Source organism: Exophiala viscosa (assembly GCF_022695815.1).
Source record: "Exophiala viscosa unplaced genomic scaffold EDD37scaffold_2, whole genome shotgun sequence".
NCBI classification, from domain to species: domain Eukaryota; kingdom Fungi; phylum Ascomycota; class Eurotiomycetes; order Chaetothyriales; family Herpotrichiellaceae; genus Exophiala; species Exophiala viscosa.
This window is the reverse complement of record NW_026944354.1, coordinates 130,683-147,187: the sequence shown is the minus strand read 5'-3', so window position 1 is coordinate 147,187 and position 16,505 is coordinate 130,683. Positions and strand designations below refer to the sequence as shown.

Genomic DNA, 16,505 nt, shown 5'->3' with positions numbered 1-16,505 from the left:
ACGACCGATATTTTCTGAAACCCAATTTCGCCTGTCCATACGCCTCCCCACTTTGTCCATAGTCCGATGTAATGCAGATTAAAATAGTCGTAACCCCCATATGCCACAATGTAAGTCATAGCGCATTCGAAGTCAAAATCACTTCGTCTTCTTCGGCTGAAACATGGTACGGACACTCGCTTGACCACTCCCACCTATCCTCCCGCCCAGGCTCTTTGGCACATATCTTGCTTCAGGCTGTCGTATACCTTTTCCGATGCTGTCCAGGATCCATTGTGCCGTCACGTACTTGACTCCCTTGCCCCCTACCAGAGCGACTTCCTTCTGAATTTTGGTTGACGCAAGACCGCCACCACAGTCGTCGCCGATGATGACGTGTGTCACTGTACGACGACCCAGTCCTATCGAGGTATTACCCCCGTGTTGCGCGAAGAGCTGTTTTAGTCTGTGGTCTGAGATGAGTGGGGCAGTCGAGCCATTGAGGTAGATATTTAGGTGGCGGAAGATCTGTGGTGGTTGCGGAGCGGATTCTTTCGTCTCTTCGTCGTGTGTTGACTGTAGTTGCTGTTGCGTCGACGCGAGTTGGGAATCCGGCTCCCTCGGTCGAGATGCGTATTCTGATTCCTGAATATGCGACGTCCGTCTCTTCTTCAATTCTGTGATTGAGTCTTTCCCATCCTCGCCCTCGACACTGTCCGCAGATCGCTTTCGGTTGCCGTCCATCAGACTTCGGATATCTTGCCATCCTTTCTCCCTGAGACCGGGCGCACCCTTCTCCCAGTCGCCATTCTCTTTGCGCCCGTCCTTGCCAAAGCCTTCACTGCCGGCGCCGACGAGGTCTGACAAATGATTCTCTCCACCGCCTCCTGTATTGTCACGAAATTGATGTCTGAGTTTGTATGCCCGGGAGTCGCGCCATGATGTGCTGCCGGACAATCTATTCTCGGCACGCTGGTGACCTGTGGAAGAAGAATTGAAGGGATCAAAGAAGATTCGTGTCGGTTGAGGAGGTGGAGGGAGATTAGGGCGATGCGAAGGCATGTTGTCGAGATTTGAAAGGGGGAATCTGTATCGAGGCCATTGGTGAGTCAACTCGTCGTGAAAGTCGGATAAGTATCTATTCCAGAACGTGCGCGGTGAATGTAGGAAATGTTGGCCTGGTGATGATTTCATCTCGACAGCGGGACAAAACTCCACTCTCTCCAAATCTCGCGATGCATTCACTTTAACATAACGCGTGGTCACGTGAAAAGCCTTGAGAGTTGTCTTCATTTCTCTAGCAGTGAGGCTTCATTTAAGCCTCCTCCTTCTGGAAGATCCTACCTTTCATGTCATACACCCAGAAAATTCAAGCAAACGCTGTTGAAGTAACTCAGACGTCAAGACCATAGACCGGTTTTGATCATCATCCTTTTGACCTCTTGACTGGTATCAGAGCCAGCCCACAACGCCGATGTTAAATCGACTTGCGCCAGCCCCATGCTATCGTGGTATCATGTTGAAAACACTTTTTGGTCATTCGGTCATCCATCTATTCATCCCATAACGCCAATAAGCTCAGATCAGGTTGATTGATCTGGCAAATACAAAGCATACGACATAAATATGAGGTAGCTTATTTGGAGTATTTCTCCCGGAAGGTCTTTGCCGCGTTGACCATGTTGGTCAAGGCAGCCTTGGTCTCCTTCCATTGTCGAGTCTTGAGGCCACAGTCGGGGTCAATCCACAGCTGTTCTGGCTTCAAGTATTGCAACATCTCAGCGATGCGATCCTCAATTTCCTTCTGGGAAGGAACACGAGGTGAGTGAATGTCGTAGACACCAGGTCCAATGTGACGAGGGTAGGCTTCATCCACGAAGACCTTCAACAGCTTGGCGTCTGACTTGCTGTTCTCAATGGAGAGAACATCGGCGTCAAGCGCAGCAATTGCGTAGAAGAAGTCCTGGAATTCAGAGTAGCAGAAGTGGCTGTGGATCTGAGTACCATCTTCGACACCCGCAGTTGAAAGGCGGAAAGAGTCGACGGCCCACTTCAGATAGTCTGTTCGTTCCTTGCCGGCACGCAGAGGGAGACCCTCACGCAGAGCAGGCTCGTCGACTTGGATAACAAAGACACCGGCTTGCTCGAGGTCGACCACCTCATCACGCAGGGCCAGTGCAAGTTGTTGGGCTTGCACAGATTGGTGCACATCGTCACGAGGGAATGACCATCTCAAGCAGGTGATCGGTCCCGTCAACATACCCTTCATGGGCTTCTTGGAGATGGAAGCAGCATACTTCGACTCCTTGACGGTCATTGGTGCAGGACGAGAGATGTCTCCAACGACGATCGGTGGGCGGACACAGCGAGAGCCATAGGATTGGACCCAACCATTGGTTGTGAAGGCATAACCATTCAATCGCTCACCAAAGTACTGAACCATGTCATTTCGCTCTGGTTCACCATGCACGTAGACGTCGAGATCGAGTTCTTCTTGGATCTTGACGCAATCTTGAATCTCCTTCTCGATGAATTTCTCGTACTCCTCAGCGGTGATTTCGTTCTTGGTGAACTTGTTTCGCTGAACACGGATCTCCTTGGTTTGGGGGAAGGATCCAATGGTGGTGGTTGGGAACAACGGCAAGTTGAGACGTTGCTGCTGTTGAGCAATGCGGTCCGGGAAAGGTGATTTGCGGTTGTGCATCTCCTCAGAAACCTTGCTTTGGCGGTCCTTGACCTCCTTGTCATTGGTGATGCTCGAGGAAGCACGGGATTGCTGGGACTTGGCGTTGGCTTCGAGAGCTTCTCGAACTGAGGCCGGTCCATCGGTGACGGCCTTTGCAATGATAGCAATCTCCTTCGCCTTTTCAACGGCGAAGCTGAACCAATCAGCAATCTCAGGGTTCAGTTTCTTCTCGCTGGCGAGAGTGTGAGGGGTGTGCAGAAGCGAGCTGGAGCTGGCAACAATGACTCTGTCCTTGCCCAACTTCTGAATGGCAGCCTCAACGATTTCGATGGCCTTCTTGAAGTTGGTCTTCCAGATGTTTCGGCCATCAACAACACCGGCTGACAGGACCTGTTGAGGGCCCAATGCACCAGCGACAGTATTAAGCTGCTCAGGGTTGCGGACGAGGTCGACGTGGATGGCATAAAGGTTCTTGAGGGATTCGAGGACATCAATGTTGTGGACGATGTCGCCGAAGTATGTGGCAAGTACCACCTTGGGGCCGTTGCTTCCACCGAGTTTCTCGTAGGCAGGTTTGAAGGCATCCTTAGCAGCCTTGGGAAGATCAAAGACCAAGATAGGCTCATCGATCTGAACTGTCTCCGCGCCGGCTTCTTTCAGTTGCTTGAGCAGGTCTTCGTAGAGAGGCAAGAGCTTGTCAAGAGCAGAAATGGGCTCGATAGACTGCCCACGGTCGGCCTTTCCAAGGAACAAGAAGGAAACGGGACCAAGAATCACAGGGCGTGTAATGATTCCAGCTTCTTTGGCTTCTAGAAACTCAGCAACAGGCTTCGGGTTGGAGGAGAGCTTGAAGGTCTGGTTGTCTTGGAGAGTAGGCTTGACGTAGTGGTAGTTGGAATCAAACCATTTGACCATTTCCTGTATCTATTAGATTGATGTTCTGATTGTCGGGCGTCTTTACTCACCAAAGAAGGAACGTCAACTGCGGAAGAGCTGTCGGTTGCAGGCTTCTGAAGACCTCGACCCATAGCAAAGTACTCGTCCAGCTTGGAGAGGTTGTACTTTGTGTAACGTTCAGGAACGACGCCGAAGAGTTGAATGTGATCAAGGACCTGGTCGTAGAAAGCGAAGTCATTGCTTGGGATGGAATCAATGCCAGCGTCCTTCTGGATCTTCCAATGTTCATGTCTCAGTCTCTTTCCTTCGGCCAACAGGTCGTCTTGTGAGATCTTTCCCGCCCAGTATGCCTCCGTGGCCTTCTTGAGGTCACGGTTGGCTCCCATGCGAGGGAAACCGAGAATGGATCTGTCGAAGAATGCTATATTAGCCAGCTGACTGCACATGATATTGGGTTTTGACATACGAAACGACCATCTTGGGCACTGTGGGTGGGAGGCTGCGTCGAAGAATGGTAAGGATGGTTCTGTGAGTTTCTGTACAGTACTGACTGATAAAAGATGAGGATGGAGGATCAGTACAATGCAGAGAAATCAATAGTAATGAAGCGGTGAAAGAAGGGCTTCTTGAAATTGAAAATTTGGAACCTCAGCAATCGTGGGCTTTGACGTGACACGAGAAAGGTATGGCGGTCCTGGTTGCAAGTGGTGGGATGTTTAGCGGCGAGTCTAGGGTCATTTGGCTTTCCGAAGTCGCCAGATCTCCATGCTTGCAGGCGCGCAAGGGCCAGTAACATTTCAAGAGTCTCCCTAGGCTCACTACCTACCTAAGTTAGGCTGCAGCTGTCGCTATTTGCCCTTGACTCCGGCCTGCTTTTCGTGGCACTGGGTTAGGATAATTTATGCGGTAGCCCAGCCTTGTGTCTCATATGCAGCCCAGTGGGTGGCCAGATATCTATGTGCTTGAAAGACGTGCCTCCCCTTCTGATCGAGGAAGCCCAGCTCAACACAGTACATTTACAACCATCCAGGAATTGCTGCTGCTCTACCAGCAACAGCCCGCTTCCCGAACTTCTCTTCATACCATCGTAGCTGACTCACTGCCCGTGGAAGCATCGTAGCAATCTCCACAATGACAAACCACAGAGCTGGACTTTGATATCCCCAACCGAGACCCCAAGCCCCTCCAAGGATCCAGTAGCCTGTCCATTCAAGCCATTCCCAGACGTAATGAGGAAACAAGATGCTCTTGAAGTAGCCTTCAGGAGGAGGAATGACATAGACCTTATCGTATGTCACCTCGACCTTGCCTTCTGACTTGGCTCTTCGCTTCGCGGCGTCGCGTCGCAAGTCGTGCAAAGCTGTTTCTGCCTGAATATTTGACCAAAGACCTTCATTGAAGATGGCGAGTCCAACGATGGTCAAACACACCGAGTTAAAGGAGAAGATTGTACGGTCCCAGAAATCACCCTCCAACGTCGAGTAAACTAGCCAGCATCCAATGTTGCTCGAGTTCAGGTACTGGTGAAGTGCCATAGCCGCTGCGATGATCGGATGGATAGGTGACATACTTGGAGCAGTAAATAGAGGCATGCTGACTGCTCGATTCGCGTAATGAACGATATACAAGCAAGCTAAAAGCTCACATTGCATTGGGAGGCCGGTGCCTAGGAAGCTTGTACTCGATTGTGGTGCAGGTCGTATCTTGGCCGGTAGGGTGTAGACGATGTAGAGAAGATTCAATGGACCAACAGATTCGGCGAGAGTCCATGCCAGTCGACCTGGAAGGTTGAAGCGAGATGCAATGGAAGTCTTGCCCATGGCCTGGAGTTTGCCTAGTGGTGTCCATTGTAATATCGACAGCTGATAACACGTTAGCAAGCTCTATCGTAGGTATGTAGCCTTGGGCCAGACATTGTCGCATCTACAAGATCATACATGTCCAATTGCTGAAAAGCCTCTCGATGTAGCACATCTCAGGCAACCAGAAAAGTTGTCTCCAATGCCCAGAGATGCACAGGGGACAAGGGTGTAGAGCGGGAACTTACGATAGGCCAGAGTCTGAAGAAGTTGAAATTGAAATTGAACGCCTGAGGTGATGGGGGAAAGAATTCCCCAACAGAAGGCAGGCTCGAGATCCAAGTACTCATGTTTGCGAAGTCACCGACGCGAGTATGCAAGCGACGTCTCCTCTAATGGACCAAAAGTCGACTTTTATAGCAACCATAAGGTCAAACAAACAGACAAACGGGTCATGACGATGTGATAGATAAGTGAAAACTTCCTGTCGCCGCTTTTACTAACACTATCAGACAAACGGGTGAAGGCTAACATCGAGTGTGTCCACTGACACAGCTTATGGCATCGTGAAATACATAGAATGCATCAAGTCTTTCGAGCTTATTCGCATAGCTGACCTCGTTTGAACGACAATACTGTACTGGCACCAACCACTACAAAGTGACAGAGCCAGCCCACACCCAAACAAATCCACCATTCCAGGCGCCGGCCAGACCCAACATGATACATTTGCGACCAGTCTAACCAGGAGGCAGAGTGCTTGCATCAACCACCTCGTCCGCCTCTCGTTGTAGTTCTTCGTTCGGTCCGTACAATGGAGATCTCGGTAGTGCCATCAGACCCGTTCGGGTAGACTCCAGAATACCGAAGGGGGCGATCAACTTCATGAATGAATCGATTCTGCTTGGCTTAGCGGATCTGACACACTGTTAGCATTTCATCGAGGCGGTCTTGAGCCATCCTGGCACTTACACTTCCACGATACAATTGTTCGTGCTGATGTCGAGAACCTTTCCTCCGAATTGATGAGTCAGGTGAGTGATCGCTTCAAGATGCTCATGTTTGTGTCGCAGAGCCTGGCTGGCAGCTAGTCGGCCCGGATGGTAGCTAGGTTCCTGACCCAACATCTCCTTTGCCCGTTGGATGAAGCCCGCCTCTTCTGGCTTGCCCTCCTCGAGCTCCTGTAGTCGTCTTTCGGCACCCTCCTCCACAGCTTCCGTGTCGCCCTCACTTGCTCCACCGAATTCTTGGCTTGTCATTTCTCGGTGATGCTCCATCAGTTCTTCGTAAACTTCGGGACCGAGGATGGAGACTTTGGCAAGTAGCAATTCACGTTGCACAAGAGCAGCAGAGGTATAGTCGAGCACAGCCCAGACAGGGACCAGATCCTCTAGCTGTCGTCGAGCTTGTTCCACCACGCCATCCTGACCTTTCAATACAATTGTCATGCGACTCAGATCTTCCACTTCCGTATTACACACGACCAAAGAATCGATATTGAAACCTCTGGCCGCCAAGATACCTGATACTCGAGACAAGACACCCGGCTCATTTTGCACCAAGCAATTTAGAACGTGTTTCTTAGACGGTATCTGAGATGCGACAGGCGTTTCGTAGAGGATCGATGAGACAGCTGCAGCGGCGCCATACTGGGGAGAAGTGTCGGATATAGGTAGAGGGAGAGGTGATCGTCGGTGAAGAGCTTTGTATGCTAATGCTGAGGTGGAATTTGTGCTTTTTGATCTTCTGGAGGCAGGGGCAATTGAGTCGAGAAAGGAGTTTCCATTCTGCGCCCGAGGAGACTTGAAGGAAGCCCTGCAGAACACGGAAAGGAGGTTGCGCGTGCCTGCCATGATGGCGGCAGGTATGGAAGAACGGGGTCAGTGAGTAGGAAAAACTATGTCATGAAGTACGTTGGTTGTTCACAACGGCGTGTGAGTCATTGAGAGACAACCCTGTATAAGACAAAATTTCGAGATGGAGGTGCTGATCAACAAAAGCCGAAGCGAGATCGGGGACCGGCGCAAGAATAAAAGCCAAGAACGGAGTTTGCCCCGGAGTTTCAGGCACCTCCCCGGAATCCACGGTTAATGTATTGAGCCTTCCGACCCTCACACCTCTACAACACCTCTATATCTCATAATCCCATCGTTCAACCTCTTCATGGCCTCTATTACCCCCTCCTTGGTCATGGGAAACTTCTCTACGATAGGTTTGACGCCATATTTGGCAGCGAATGCCAACATGGCTTTGACTGATTGAGGATGGGCACCTCCTGATCCGACAATGCTATATCCGTAAAGTACCAACGGGAGTACTGGCACAGGCATCGCGTCGAAGCTGATGGTAAGCGGGAAGATTTTGGCGAACGGGGCCAACACTGGGATGTACCTGGTCATGTCAATCGCTTTCCGACCATGAAGGAGTCATCATATCCACTTACAGTGACAGATCTGGCAGAATCGAACTCGTGATGAGCAAGGAGTCAACAGGTTTGATGCCTTGAAGCTCTGCAACTCCTTTGGTTGCGTGGAACTCGTTCGCTCCAAGCTTGAATGCTTCTTCCCTTTTCGACTCGGTGCCGGAAAACACAACCGCCTCCATGCCCATCTTGTTTGCAAATTGGATAGCCAGATGCCCGAGGCCTCCAACGCCCACAACGCCGATTCGATCTCCAGCCTTGAATCCATGTTCATATAATGGGCCCCAAACCGTTGCACCAGCACACATCAACGGGCCTGCAGATGCAGAGTCGATTTCATCTGGGATCTTGAAAAGAGCCGATACATCCCAGGCGATCCCTGTTCCGAAGCAACCCTCGTCCAAGTTCGCCGTACCGAACTGCTCAGAGTTTTGACACTTGAAGTGTTGTCCAGTCATGCAGGGCTTGCAGTAACCACAGAACTTCTGCATCCATCCCATTCCAACACGGTCACCCACTTTCAAGTCCGAGATTTGTGGCACCATGGATCCAATTTCGCGGATGATGCCAACACCTTCATGGCCCAGCCCCTGATCGTTATGTCGATAGTGCTCATCAGTACCACATACTCCGCTATGCGTGAGCTCGATCAGGGCTTGGGTCGGGCCGACATCACGGTGTCCCTTGGCCTCGACGATGTCGCCGGTGTTGGAACCTTTGAATACTGTGAAATCGATGCCCATGGTTCCTCTGGGAAATTCTTGTTCAAGTGGATGGATAGTTGCCTTGAGTCTGGAGTAGGATTACTCCATCGGTTTGAACCATCAGGGAAAGATCGGTCTTTTTATATATCACATCTGCCATGCATGTCGTCGTCTCTCCTTCGCCTGGCGTTCCACTTGCCGTGCTGAATGCATATATAATCATTGATTGATAATTTGCTAATCATGTCGCTTTGGCCCCCAACAATCAATGATTCTAGGCGGCCGTGCTTACGAATGAAGCCGCAACGATGGCTTTCCACATCATACTCTGTATTGAAGACATGCACAAATTACCAGAAACGGAAAGAGGTATCTATGTTGGACGCATGCAGTGATACGGTCACTCGGAAATGCATAAAGTCTCTCAACCCTGACTCACCTACATTTGGCGCCCCATGATTAGCCTGGCGTCTTGACACCATTGCTTCAATCCAGCGTGTCGGTCGCTTCTTTGCATGGCGACTGCTTCAAAAATCTCCCTCGAAGTAAGGAGTAGAGAAAATGCTAAACACGATGCAGATCGAGTCAGCCTCACGTTCCAAGCATGTCATGACGTATCCGTGAAATCATGCAGGTACCACATCAAACCAATCTCATCTCACATAGACGGAGGTCTGAGGTGAAATACAACCATTGCTCTCCCTTTAGGACTAATTACAGGCGGCACAATGACTGTCAACGGCAAGTGCTACTGCGGAGCCATTCAATGGCACGTTGTTGGACCAGTCGACTTCACGGCCGTATGCCATTGCAGAGACTGTCAGTGCATCAGCGGGTCGGCATACGGCTCTACGTCTCTTATGATCTATGACCCCAAAGGTGTCGAGTTCTCTGGAAGCATTAAACCAAAGGTATACCACGCAAAGTCAGATGCAGGTCGCAACACCCAACGGTATGTTTCCGAGTGCCTTTGACCTCAAATCCTTGTTTGACGTGCTCGTGCCAAGTGGTTTCTGCCCCGAATGTGGCACAGTTCTATTCAATCATGTCTCGGAGGGTGAAGAGGATGAACATTGGGCGATGCGCACCGGAAGTATGGCCGACTCCCGAGCTCTGAGGATGGACAAGGAGATCTTTATGAAGTCGAAGCTTTCCTGGGTGCCGATCGTGACGAAGGCGGACAGCCACTATATCGGGATGCCGAAACGGAAGAACAAAGGGCCGCAGACAACCATCGATGAGACGTTGAATGAGGGAGAGCAGCTGAAAGGGGAATTGCCTGCTGCGGACGACGATGCGGATAACGGGGAACCCGGAAAAGACGACCAAGGACAAACGACGATTGAGCAGAGTTTTAATGGCAAGGCTGCAGGCCCAAAAGGAACCTGGGGGAACCGTAAGCGCAAGAAGACTTCCTGAGCTGGCGTAGAGTTGTTGAGAGGTAGTTGAGGCGGCCGGTCAGGACTCCCACCAGAACGATATGTTCTTGTACGTTGAGTTCGACAGCGTTACTTTCGCCCTTGAAGGATTTGTAATTCCCGTAACGGAGGGATGTCTTCGAGCATTCCCGCCTGCAACTTGTCCCATAAGATACCACAAGAGGGTTTGTGCACGGTTCCTTGTTGACCAGCTTCATAGACATTGGTCGGCGTGACGATAAAGTCACAAACCGTGTCAAATTCCTCGGGATGCAACTCCTCGTCTAGAAGCTGACAATCATGAACGAGGGCAATGCAAGGGACAGAAAGAGCGACCGTATTGATGCTTGTCAACATCGCCCACTCGAGGTCGAAGAACCCATGTCCCTTACCAAACCGGATCCCAGCGTGATTGATAGCTCCAGTTCCTGTGACCATGAGCTGAACTTTCAAGCCCGAAGACTGCAGGTCATAGAGAGTGATATGTCGGCCCAAGCCAGGTCTCTCCATCGCATCCAGCAAACTGGCTAATTGCCTCTGCTGGGTTGTTCTGATCACCTCGGGATCCAGTAGCCAGAACCCTCGACAAATACCATACGTCGTGACGAGAACTTTTTTGCCATCACAAAGAGCTCGAAATCGAAGCTGTTCCAGGCAATTGTCCGGTGTAATGAAGACGACTTGAGCATTCTTGTAAGATGGGAGCGAACATAGTCGTTCTGTCGCCTGGTCGGAGCCTTCGAAGTCAGCAATGAAGCTGGAGAAGTCGTAATGGAACCGTGAATCAGGTATGGCGACCTCGCGGAGTCGTGGCCACACAACGTGGCGGATCTTGTCCTTGTGCTCGTGAGCCATACAGTTATATTCTTTCCGAGCCGATCGAGCCCTCGACGCTCGCTTATGGTGGAAAGCAGATTCCGCGCCTTTCTTGTGTCAAGAGTTTCTGACTCGAATGTCGATCATTCACCACAATCATCAGATTTCTCTTCTCCGCCTCCACAACGTGCGGGGAGTTATCTGGATCATCAAGTCGTGTTGGCCTCTTACTAAACCACTGGCTACAGTATGGACTTTGAGAACACCATATGAACGGCATGGCATGATAGGTCGTCACCTAGATAACTTTGCTGTTCAGATGCACAGCCGTTTAAAGCATTGCGAGAGTTTGCCGCTCCTCGAAAGCCCAGTGTCTAGCATGTCTTCCCACGAATTCGACAAGGCTGGAAAGCCTCGTTGATCAACTACGACCCACTGAGGTGACATGGGCAATACGATTTCTCCAAGATGGCTTCAATCCCTCGGTTACCCTTCACATGCGATGGCGAGGTTTCCGCACCTTTTGATCAACCTTGTGCTATTGGATGACATGCTTGCATCGCACAGTGTCCCACCGAGCAGTATATATGTCTGTCCACCCATAGAGCGACTGTTCTTTTGCATCAACACTTCTCTACGTTGACCTTTCGCAGCCAGTCCTTTCCGCGCGGGTCGACTGCAATTGAGACCAGATCATTTCGACCATCAGCACCATGGCAATCGGAATTCGTCAACTCCAAGGCCGCAACCTCTATCGGTTGATGCAGTTCATTTGTGGCACATCGTTCATGATGTACGGAGTAAGTCATCGAGATACCTTCCTGCCCTCTTCTCTGTCTGACCTGACGATAGTACGACGCCGGTGTCCTCGGCGGGGTCCTCCTTCACCCAGCATTTCTCGACGCCATAGGCAATCCTACCGGCGAATGGGTCATCCCTTGGATCTCCAGCTCCTACAGTCTCTCAGCATGCATTACCTGTGCGATTGTAGCGACATTCGCTTTCAAGATCGGGCGCCGTGGCACTATTATTCTCGGTAATGGCGCCGCGGTCATCGGCTCCATCATTCAAGCGACCGCCTACTCCGTGGCCCAACTCACCGTCGGACGTGTCATCACCGGCTTCGCCATCGGGTGCATCTCCAGCGCGGTGCCAACCTACCTGGGCGAGACAGGCGTCGAAATCGGTGACAGAGGCCCAGCCAACGCCTTCAACGCGATCATGCTGATCTCCGGAGTCCCCATTGCGTACTGGATTGACTACGGCTTCACCAAATCCGAGGCCCAATACTCGTGGCGCGTGCCCATTGCGTTTCAGTGCATCTTTGCCATTGTGGCGGGTACGTGCATGTTCTTCTTGCCCGACACGCCCCGGTACTACTACGCCCGGAACCGGCACGCAGAAGGCGATGAGGCACTCTCGCGCCTCAACGATGCCCCGATCGACTCGGAGAAAGTGCAGATCACGAAGCGAGAGATCTTGCTGGCCATCGAGGCTGAAGATGAAGCGAAATCCAGCCTGCACTGGAAGATGTTTTTGACTTCGGGCATCATCGACCGTACTCCTATGAAGATCATCCGCCGACTGTGCATTTGCTTCTGGCTGCCCATGATCAGAGAGTGGATGGGCTCCAGTCTCATGGCCTACTACAGTGAGCCGACCTTTACCTTCTCTCCACTCGTGTACATGCTCGTTGACAAGGTCACAGGTTCCGTAATTCTAAGTCGTGTCGGCGCCCGCGCCTCGCTCGTCAGTCTATTGTCTGGCATTCTCAACATCTGTTTCGCCGCGGGCTGCGTGCCGCTGTACTTCACGATCGAGCGCGTCGGACGCCGTTCTGTGTTGATGTACGGCGCAATGGCAATGTCGGTTCTGATGCTGATTTTCACGGTCCTTCAAGCTGTACCACCCACACAGTCGATACAATGGGCTGGGATCGCTATCATCTTTGTATTCCTGTTCGTCTTTGGGTATGCCTGGCAAGGCTGTGTCTGGCTGTACTGTTCGGAGATCCCACCACTTGAGTATCGACATATTGGAGGCGCCTTTACGGGATTCGGCGAGTGGTTGATGACGTTTATTACTGTATTTGCTGGACCCATCGGCCTTGCGAACATCGGTTGGCATTTCTGGCTATGGGTATTGAGCGGCAACCTCGTTGCCATTGTCTTTGTCTTCTTCCTGTGTCCAGAAACGGGCGGGAAGACATTGGAGCAGGTTGATTACCTGTTCTCAGAGACTGGGTTTGTTGCGGGACTTAAGAAGGTTGAGGACATGGAGCAGAACTGGGTTGAGACCGAGACTGCAGGAGATCAGTTCGAGATCAAAGAGTAAATTCCGGATTGTGTCCGTTTGGCTCTTTCGGCAAGATTACGCTGCTTTTTGCGAGTTGTTGTCAAAGTTTACATGATAGAATTCGTTGATTGCTCTGCTTCGAACCTAATTGTTGCTCATGTAATGTCCTTGCGTCTGGCATACAACAAGACCACCGTCGTCGCCATGGCAAGTGGAAAAAGTCTTCACCATCACACCCTCTACCCACCAGTGTAGTTGCAGTCAGGTCGATAGTCAATTGATAGCCCGATCCTATTGTGATCCCCTGGTTTTCTCACACCCACCAGACCTCTGTTCTGCGATAACCGCCAACGCTCAATCACAGCTTCTGAACTCCTCTAGTAAACAATGATCTTGATACCGTCCTCGCCAGCAGGCCACGAGATCTCGACAGCGTCGCCCTGAGGCACGATCTCGCCGCCGTAAACTTGACCGGCAATCAGACTGCACGGGAAAAAGCCATCCGACGCGGCCGCTGGACCAGACCCTGCTTGGAAGCTGGCCTCACCACCGACGACGATGTCTATGGATCCGAGATCCACGTCCCGCAGATTGCCTGATGGCCAGGAACTGGCGTCAGTGGTGGCGGGCGCCAGCGATGTGAATAGCTGGGCCTGCAGAGATCCGGTGGCCCACGAGGCGGCGTTCCCCAAGGCGAAAGCGATCTGGCACCAGTTGGAGCTGTACTGAGCGGGCAGCTCGAACGTCACAAGCGTAGTAATGTCGGCTCCACCGTCGGTTATCGATCGGTAGACGAGACCTTGCGAGGTGTGGAAGTCGACAGCTCCTGACGCCGTGTTGTACTGGGAGGTATCATTGGGGAAGATCTGGGCGATGGGAGCTGGGTCGCCGCTGGGACCGGTATAGGTATCACCACCCTGGTAAGGAGCGCCGCCAGATGTACTGTCAGACGTACTGCTAGTCGTAGTCGGTAGGTTGGCTGCGGGAAAGTCGGAGCGGCGAGTGAGGGGCGCGGCTTGTGTGAGCATGGCGCAGCTGAGCATAGTACCGATGACGGCAGCGAAGATGTTGAACTGTCTGCGTATATTGGGCATTGTGATGTAGGTCGTGTTCGAATTAGAAAATTGATGCTGATAGAATGGACTTGGTGCTGGAGCTCGAGCTGTAAGTGATCAGTAGTGGGTGATTGATTAGGCTGAAAGCAATAGGGGTACGGCAGTGAAGAAATGAAACAAGAACTTCGATCAGTCCACTGTTGTATTGTACTTCGTACTCAGTGTGTGTGCTTGCAGAGAGGCAACTTAGGACGTGGGAGTATATTGATCTTATAAAGCCGCCAGCACCACGGCCTCGCACGAACAATCATGTTGCGAGCGAAGAGAGGCAATGACAATGACAATGACTGTGTATAAGCTGAGAATGGAAGCGAAGAGGACAAAAAACAGGTCAGCAATGACACCGCAAGGTTGGCACGAATTGATCACGGTTCGTATCAGCGAAGAATTGAAAGAAGGCTGAAGCTGCTTGGCTTTGTATTCCCGCAACACTTTACCATCGAGCGAGGCTGAGTGGTGTTTGGTCAGCCACGTATCACAGTGTATGCTGACATATTAAGACAACCCTGAAAGGGGAGATCTCTTTTGACCAGCCTTTGCCTGGCTTGCAGTCTTTTCACACCGTAGAACTGTATCGCAGCCGATCATGTCCATGAACTTGTCACCACATCCCAAGACACTTCTTGGGTCTTGATCTCAAGCTGAGCATATCCTGACTATCATTGTAGTCCGACGTAAGCTGACGACTGATAGGTTGTGGTTGGAACAATCGACTCGTGCTTGTCAGCTTGCGCTGATGATTGTGGCTGACATAAGATAAAGTTGTCTCGCACCAGTGTCGATTTCGCAGTAATTTTCCGTGTTGCCCATGATCACAGCATTTGTGAAGCCAACACAGGTTCCACTCCACGCGAACTTCGTGCTGAATTTCACGATACGGAGCGCGAAGCTGCCAGCACAACAATGGCAGGTGCGTGGCCGACACTCACTTCAAGTTTGGTCAAGAGGTGGCAATGAGAGTCCGGCGAATGTCCTCATAATGCAACGTCTTCCATATCCGCGGTCTCTTTACTCTCCTCAACCTCCGACTGATGATTGTGGTCTTCGGAGACTCGTGTAGGCTCTTCCGTTGTGGACTCGTCTTCGTCTTCTTCGGATTCCTCGGCTCGTTCCTCTTCCTTAGCTTCTGCGGATGGTCTTTCTGCCTCCTCCGGTGCTTGGGGTTCTTCATCCTCTTCCTCGTCCTCTTCCTCTTCATCATCTTCTGTGGCGGGCGGTGGCACATCTTTCTGGGGAGGAGTAGGAGGCACTTCGGGCCCCGGCTCTCCACTGACCGTGCTCTCCCTATCAGGGCTTTTTGGCGTTGTTGGCTCTTTCGGCCTTTGTGGAATATTGGCTTGCTCCGGATGTGCTGCTGCGGTGCCGTTGCCTGGTCTCCCACCCAAGGATGGGTTCGATCCAACTTGCCTTTGCTTGGGATCCGCATCCAGATAGTACCCACGAACCCCGATGATTCTTCCTTCCCTCTCACACCCTTCGATCCACTCCGGTCTCACAACGGGTATATTCATCTCGTTGGCTCTTTCCCAGTTTCGTCCTCGTCCTTCTGTACAGACAAAATGTGTCGTGTCGATTCGGACAGTGTCAATGAGTTTGGCACCTATGCGGTCGACGGCCGTTTCCAAACTTTCCCTCAATGGCGGTGGTAGCACTCCGGGGGTTACCGTGATACCTGTCAGATTGTTCATACTATGTGTTTTGACTGTGAGTGTGTTGCTGGTGAATGTGCCGCCGCTTGTCCTTAGTACGAGGTAGAAAGAGTACTCTGTATCGACTGCCAAACCGCTGATTTTCGTGGCTTGTTGTTCGAGCGGTCGGGGGATGTTTCCTGCTTTGCTTCCATTTCTGTACAAAGAGAGCGATCGCAGCGTGGTGGTCGCAAGCTGGATAGGATCCCACTCTAGTACGAGGGATGTTTGAGTTGCATTGCGAAGACTTAAGACGGGCGTAGCTGGAGTATTTATGCCATAGGTAGTCAGGATCTGGTTCTGCAAGGCTGCGAAAGCAGCTTGTGTCTTCTGTTCGGCTTCGAGGTTTTGTTTGACAGTAATGTCGACAATGGAGCCCGATGCTATTGACGAGGGTAAGAGGATGGAGGGGAATTCTATCTGGGAGCTTCGTTAGACGTGTCGGCGCAAACCAAGCATACCAATTTAGCATACCAGTCTTTTGTCTTCGGTAAGCAGGACTGCAACCCCGGCGTCAACCTTGCCAACGGTCAAGGACACCAACATTGCGAAAACGCTCAACCTAAAGGGCAGGGAGAATGGGCGACGAAGAGTAAAAAACAGCGAAAGTCGTGCACGTCTACAGATGCAAGTGTTGATCGGCGACAGCCTTGAGATGCGTCGCAGACATGTGTCAAGTCAGGTAC

General features: G+C 51.5%; 10 protein-coding genes across 10 annotated transcripts; 2 read left to right on the top strand and 8 right to left on the bottom strand.

Annotated features, from left to right (window-relative positions):
• Window positions 1-138: 138 nt before the first annotated feature.
• EDD37DRAFT_646282 (uncharacterized protein) lies at window positions 139-1,041 on the bottom strand (the record flags this gene model as incomplete). Its single annotated transcript, XM_062817713.1, has 1 exon — window positions 139-1,041. The coding sequence occupies one exon, from the start codon at window positions 1,039-1,041 to the stop codon at window positions 139-141; it is 903 nt and encodes a 300-aa protein (XP_062672458.1).
• A 402-nt stretch (window positions 1,042-1,443) lies between these two features.
• Window positions 1,444-4,308, bottom strand: EDD37DRAFT_219443 (5-methyltetrahydropteroyltriglutamate-homocysteine methyltransferase). The gene is made up of 3 exons (XM_062810400.1): window positions 4,029-4,308; window positions 3,631-3,970; window positions 1,444-3,583 (listed from the first exon to the last, which is right to left on the bottom strand). Exons 1-3 carry the CDS (start codon window positions 4,037-4,039, stop codon window positions 1,616-1,618), a joined length of 2,319 nt encoding a protein of 772 aa, XP_062672457.1. The 5' UTR covers window positions 4,040-4,308; the 3' UTR covers window positions 1,444-1,615.
• Window positions 4,309-4,329: 21 nt separating this feature from the next.
• On the bottom strand, window positions 4,330-5,808 carry EDD37DRAFT_619940 (ubiquitin conjugation factor E4 B). The gene has a single exon (XM_062815887.1). It carries the CDS (start codon window positions 5,380-5,382, stop codon window positions 4,579-4,581), a length of 804 nt encoding a protein of 267 aa, XP_062672456.1. The 5' UTR covers window positions 5,383-5,808; the 3' UTR covers window positions 4,330-4,578.
• On the bottom strand, window positions 5,809-7,378 carry EDD37DRAFT_573886 (acetolactate synthase I/III small subunit). Its single transcript, XM_062814375.1, has 2 exons — window positions 6,334-7,378; window positions 5,809-6,279 (listed from the first exon to the last, which is right to left on the bottom strand). The coding sequence occupies exons 1-2, from the start codon at window positions 7,212-7,214 to the stop codon at window positions 6,102-6,104; spliced, it is 1,059 nt and encodes a 352-aa protein (XP_062672455.1). The 5' UTR covers window positions 7,215-7,378; the 3' UTR covers window positions 5,809-6,101.
• On the bottom strand, window positions 7,374-8,686 carry EDD37DRAFT_619936 (NADP-dependent alcohol dehydrogenase). The gene is made up of 2 exons (XM_062815886.1): window positions 7,805-8,686; window positions 7,374-7,752 (listed from the first exon to the last, which is right to left on the bottom strand). Exons 1-2 carry the CDS (start codon window positions 8,524-8,526, stop codon window positions 7,473-7,475), a joined length of 1,002 nt encoding a protein of 333 aa, XP_062672454.1. The 5' UTR covers window positions 8,527-8,686; the 3' UTR covers window positions 7,374-7,472.
• Window positions 8,687-9,018: 332 nt separating this feature from the next.
• On the top strand, window positions 9,019-9,951 carry EDD37DRAFT_219396 (Mss4-like protein). Its single transcript, XM_062810398.1, has 2 exons — window positions 9,019-9,439; window positions 9,495-9,951. Exons 1-2 carry the CDS (start codon window positions 9,216-9,218, stop codon window positions 9,904-9,906), a joined length of 636 nt encoding a protein of 211 aa, XP_062672453.1. The 5' UTR covers window positions 9,019-9,215; the 3' UTR covers window positions 9,907-9,951.
• Window positions 9,952-10,893, bottom strand: EDD37DRAFT_219390 (5-formyltetrahydrofolate cyclo-ligase). Its single transcript, XM_062810397.1, has one exon. The coding sequence runs from the start codon at window positions 10,758-10,760 to the stop codon at window positions 9,996-9,998; it is 765 nt and encodes a 254-aa protein (XP_062672452.1). The 5' UTR covers window positions 10,761-10,893; the 3' UTR covers window positions 9,952-9,995.
• A 541-nt stretch (window positions 10,894-11,434) lies between these two features.
• Window positions 11,435-13,224, top strand: EDD37DRAFT_676216 (MFS transporter; the record flags this gene model as incomplete). The annotated part of the gene is made up of 2 exons (XM_062819563.1): window positions 11,435-11,521; window positions 11,574-13,224. The coding sequence occupies 2 exons, from the start codon at window positions 11,435-11,437 to the stop codon at window positions 13,053-13,055; spliced, it is 1,569 nt and encodes a 522-aa protein (XP_062672451.1). The 3' UTR covers window positions 13,056-13,224.
• EDD37DRAFT_219384 (uncharacterized protein) lies at window positions 13,225-14,608 on the bottom strand. Its single transcript, XM_062810396.1, has one exon. It carries the CDS (start codon window positions 14,108-14,110, stop codon window positions 13,394-13,396), a length of 717 nt encoding a protein of 238 aa, XP_062672450.1. The 5' UTR covers window positions 14,111-14,608; the 3' UTR covers window positions 13,225-13,393.
• Window positions 14,608-16,472, bottom strand: EDD37DRAFT_219403 (uncharacterized protein). Its single transcript, XM_062810399.1, has 2 exons — window positions 16,294-16,472; window positions 14,608-16,239 (listed from the first exon to the last, which is right to left on the bottom strand). The coding sequence occupies exons 1-2, from the start codon at window positions 16,363-16,365 to the stop codon at window positions 15,106-15,108; spliced, it is 1,206 nt and encodes a 401-aa protein (XP_062672449.1). The 5' UTR covers window positions 16,366-16,472; the 3' UTR covers window positions 14,608-15,105.
• Between the last annotated feature and the right edge of the window lie 33 nt (window positions 16,473-16,505).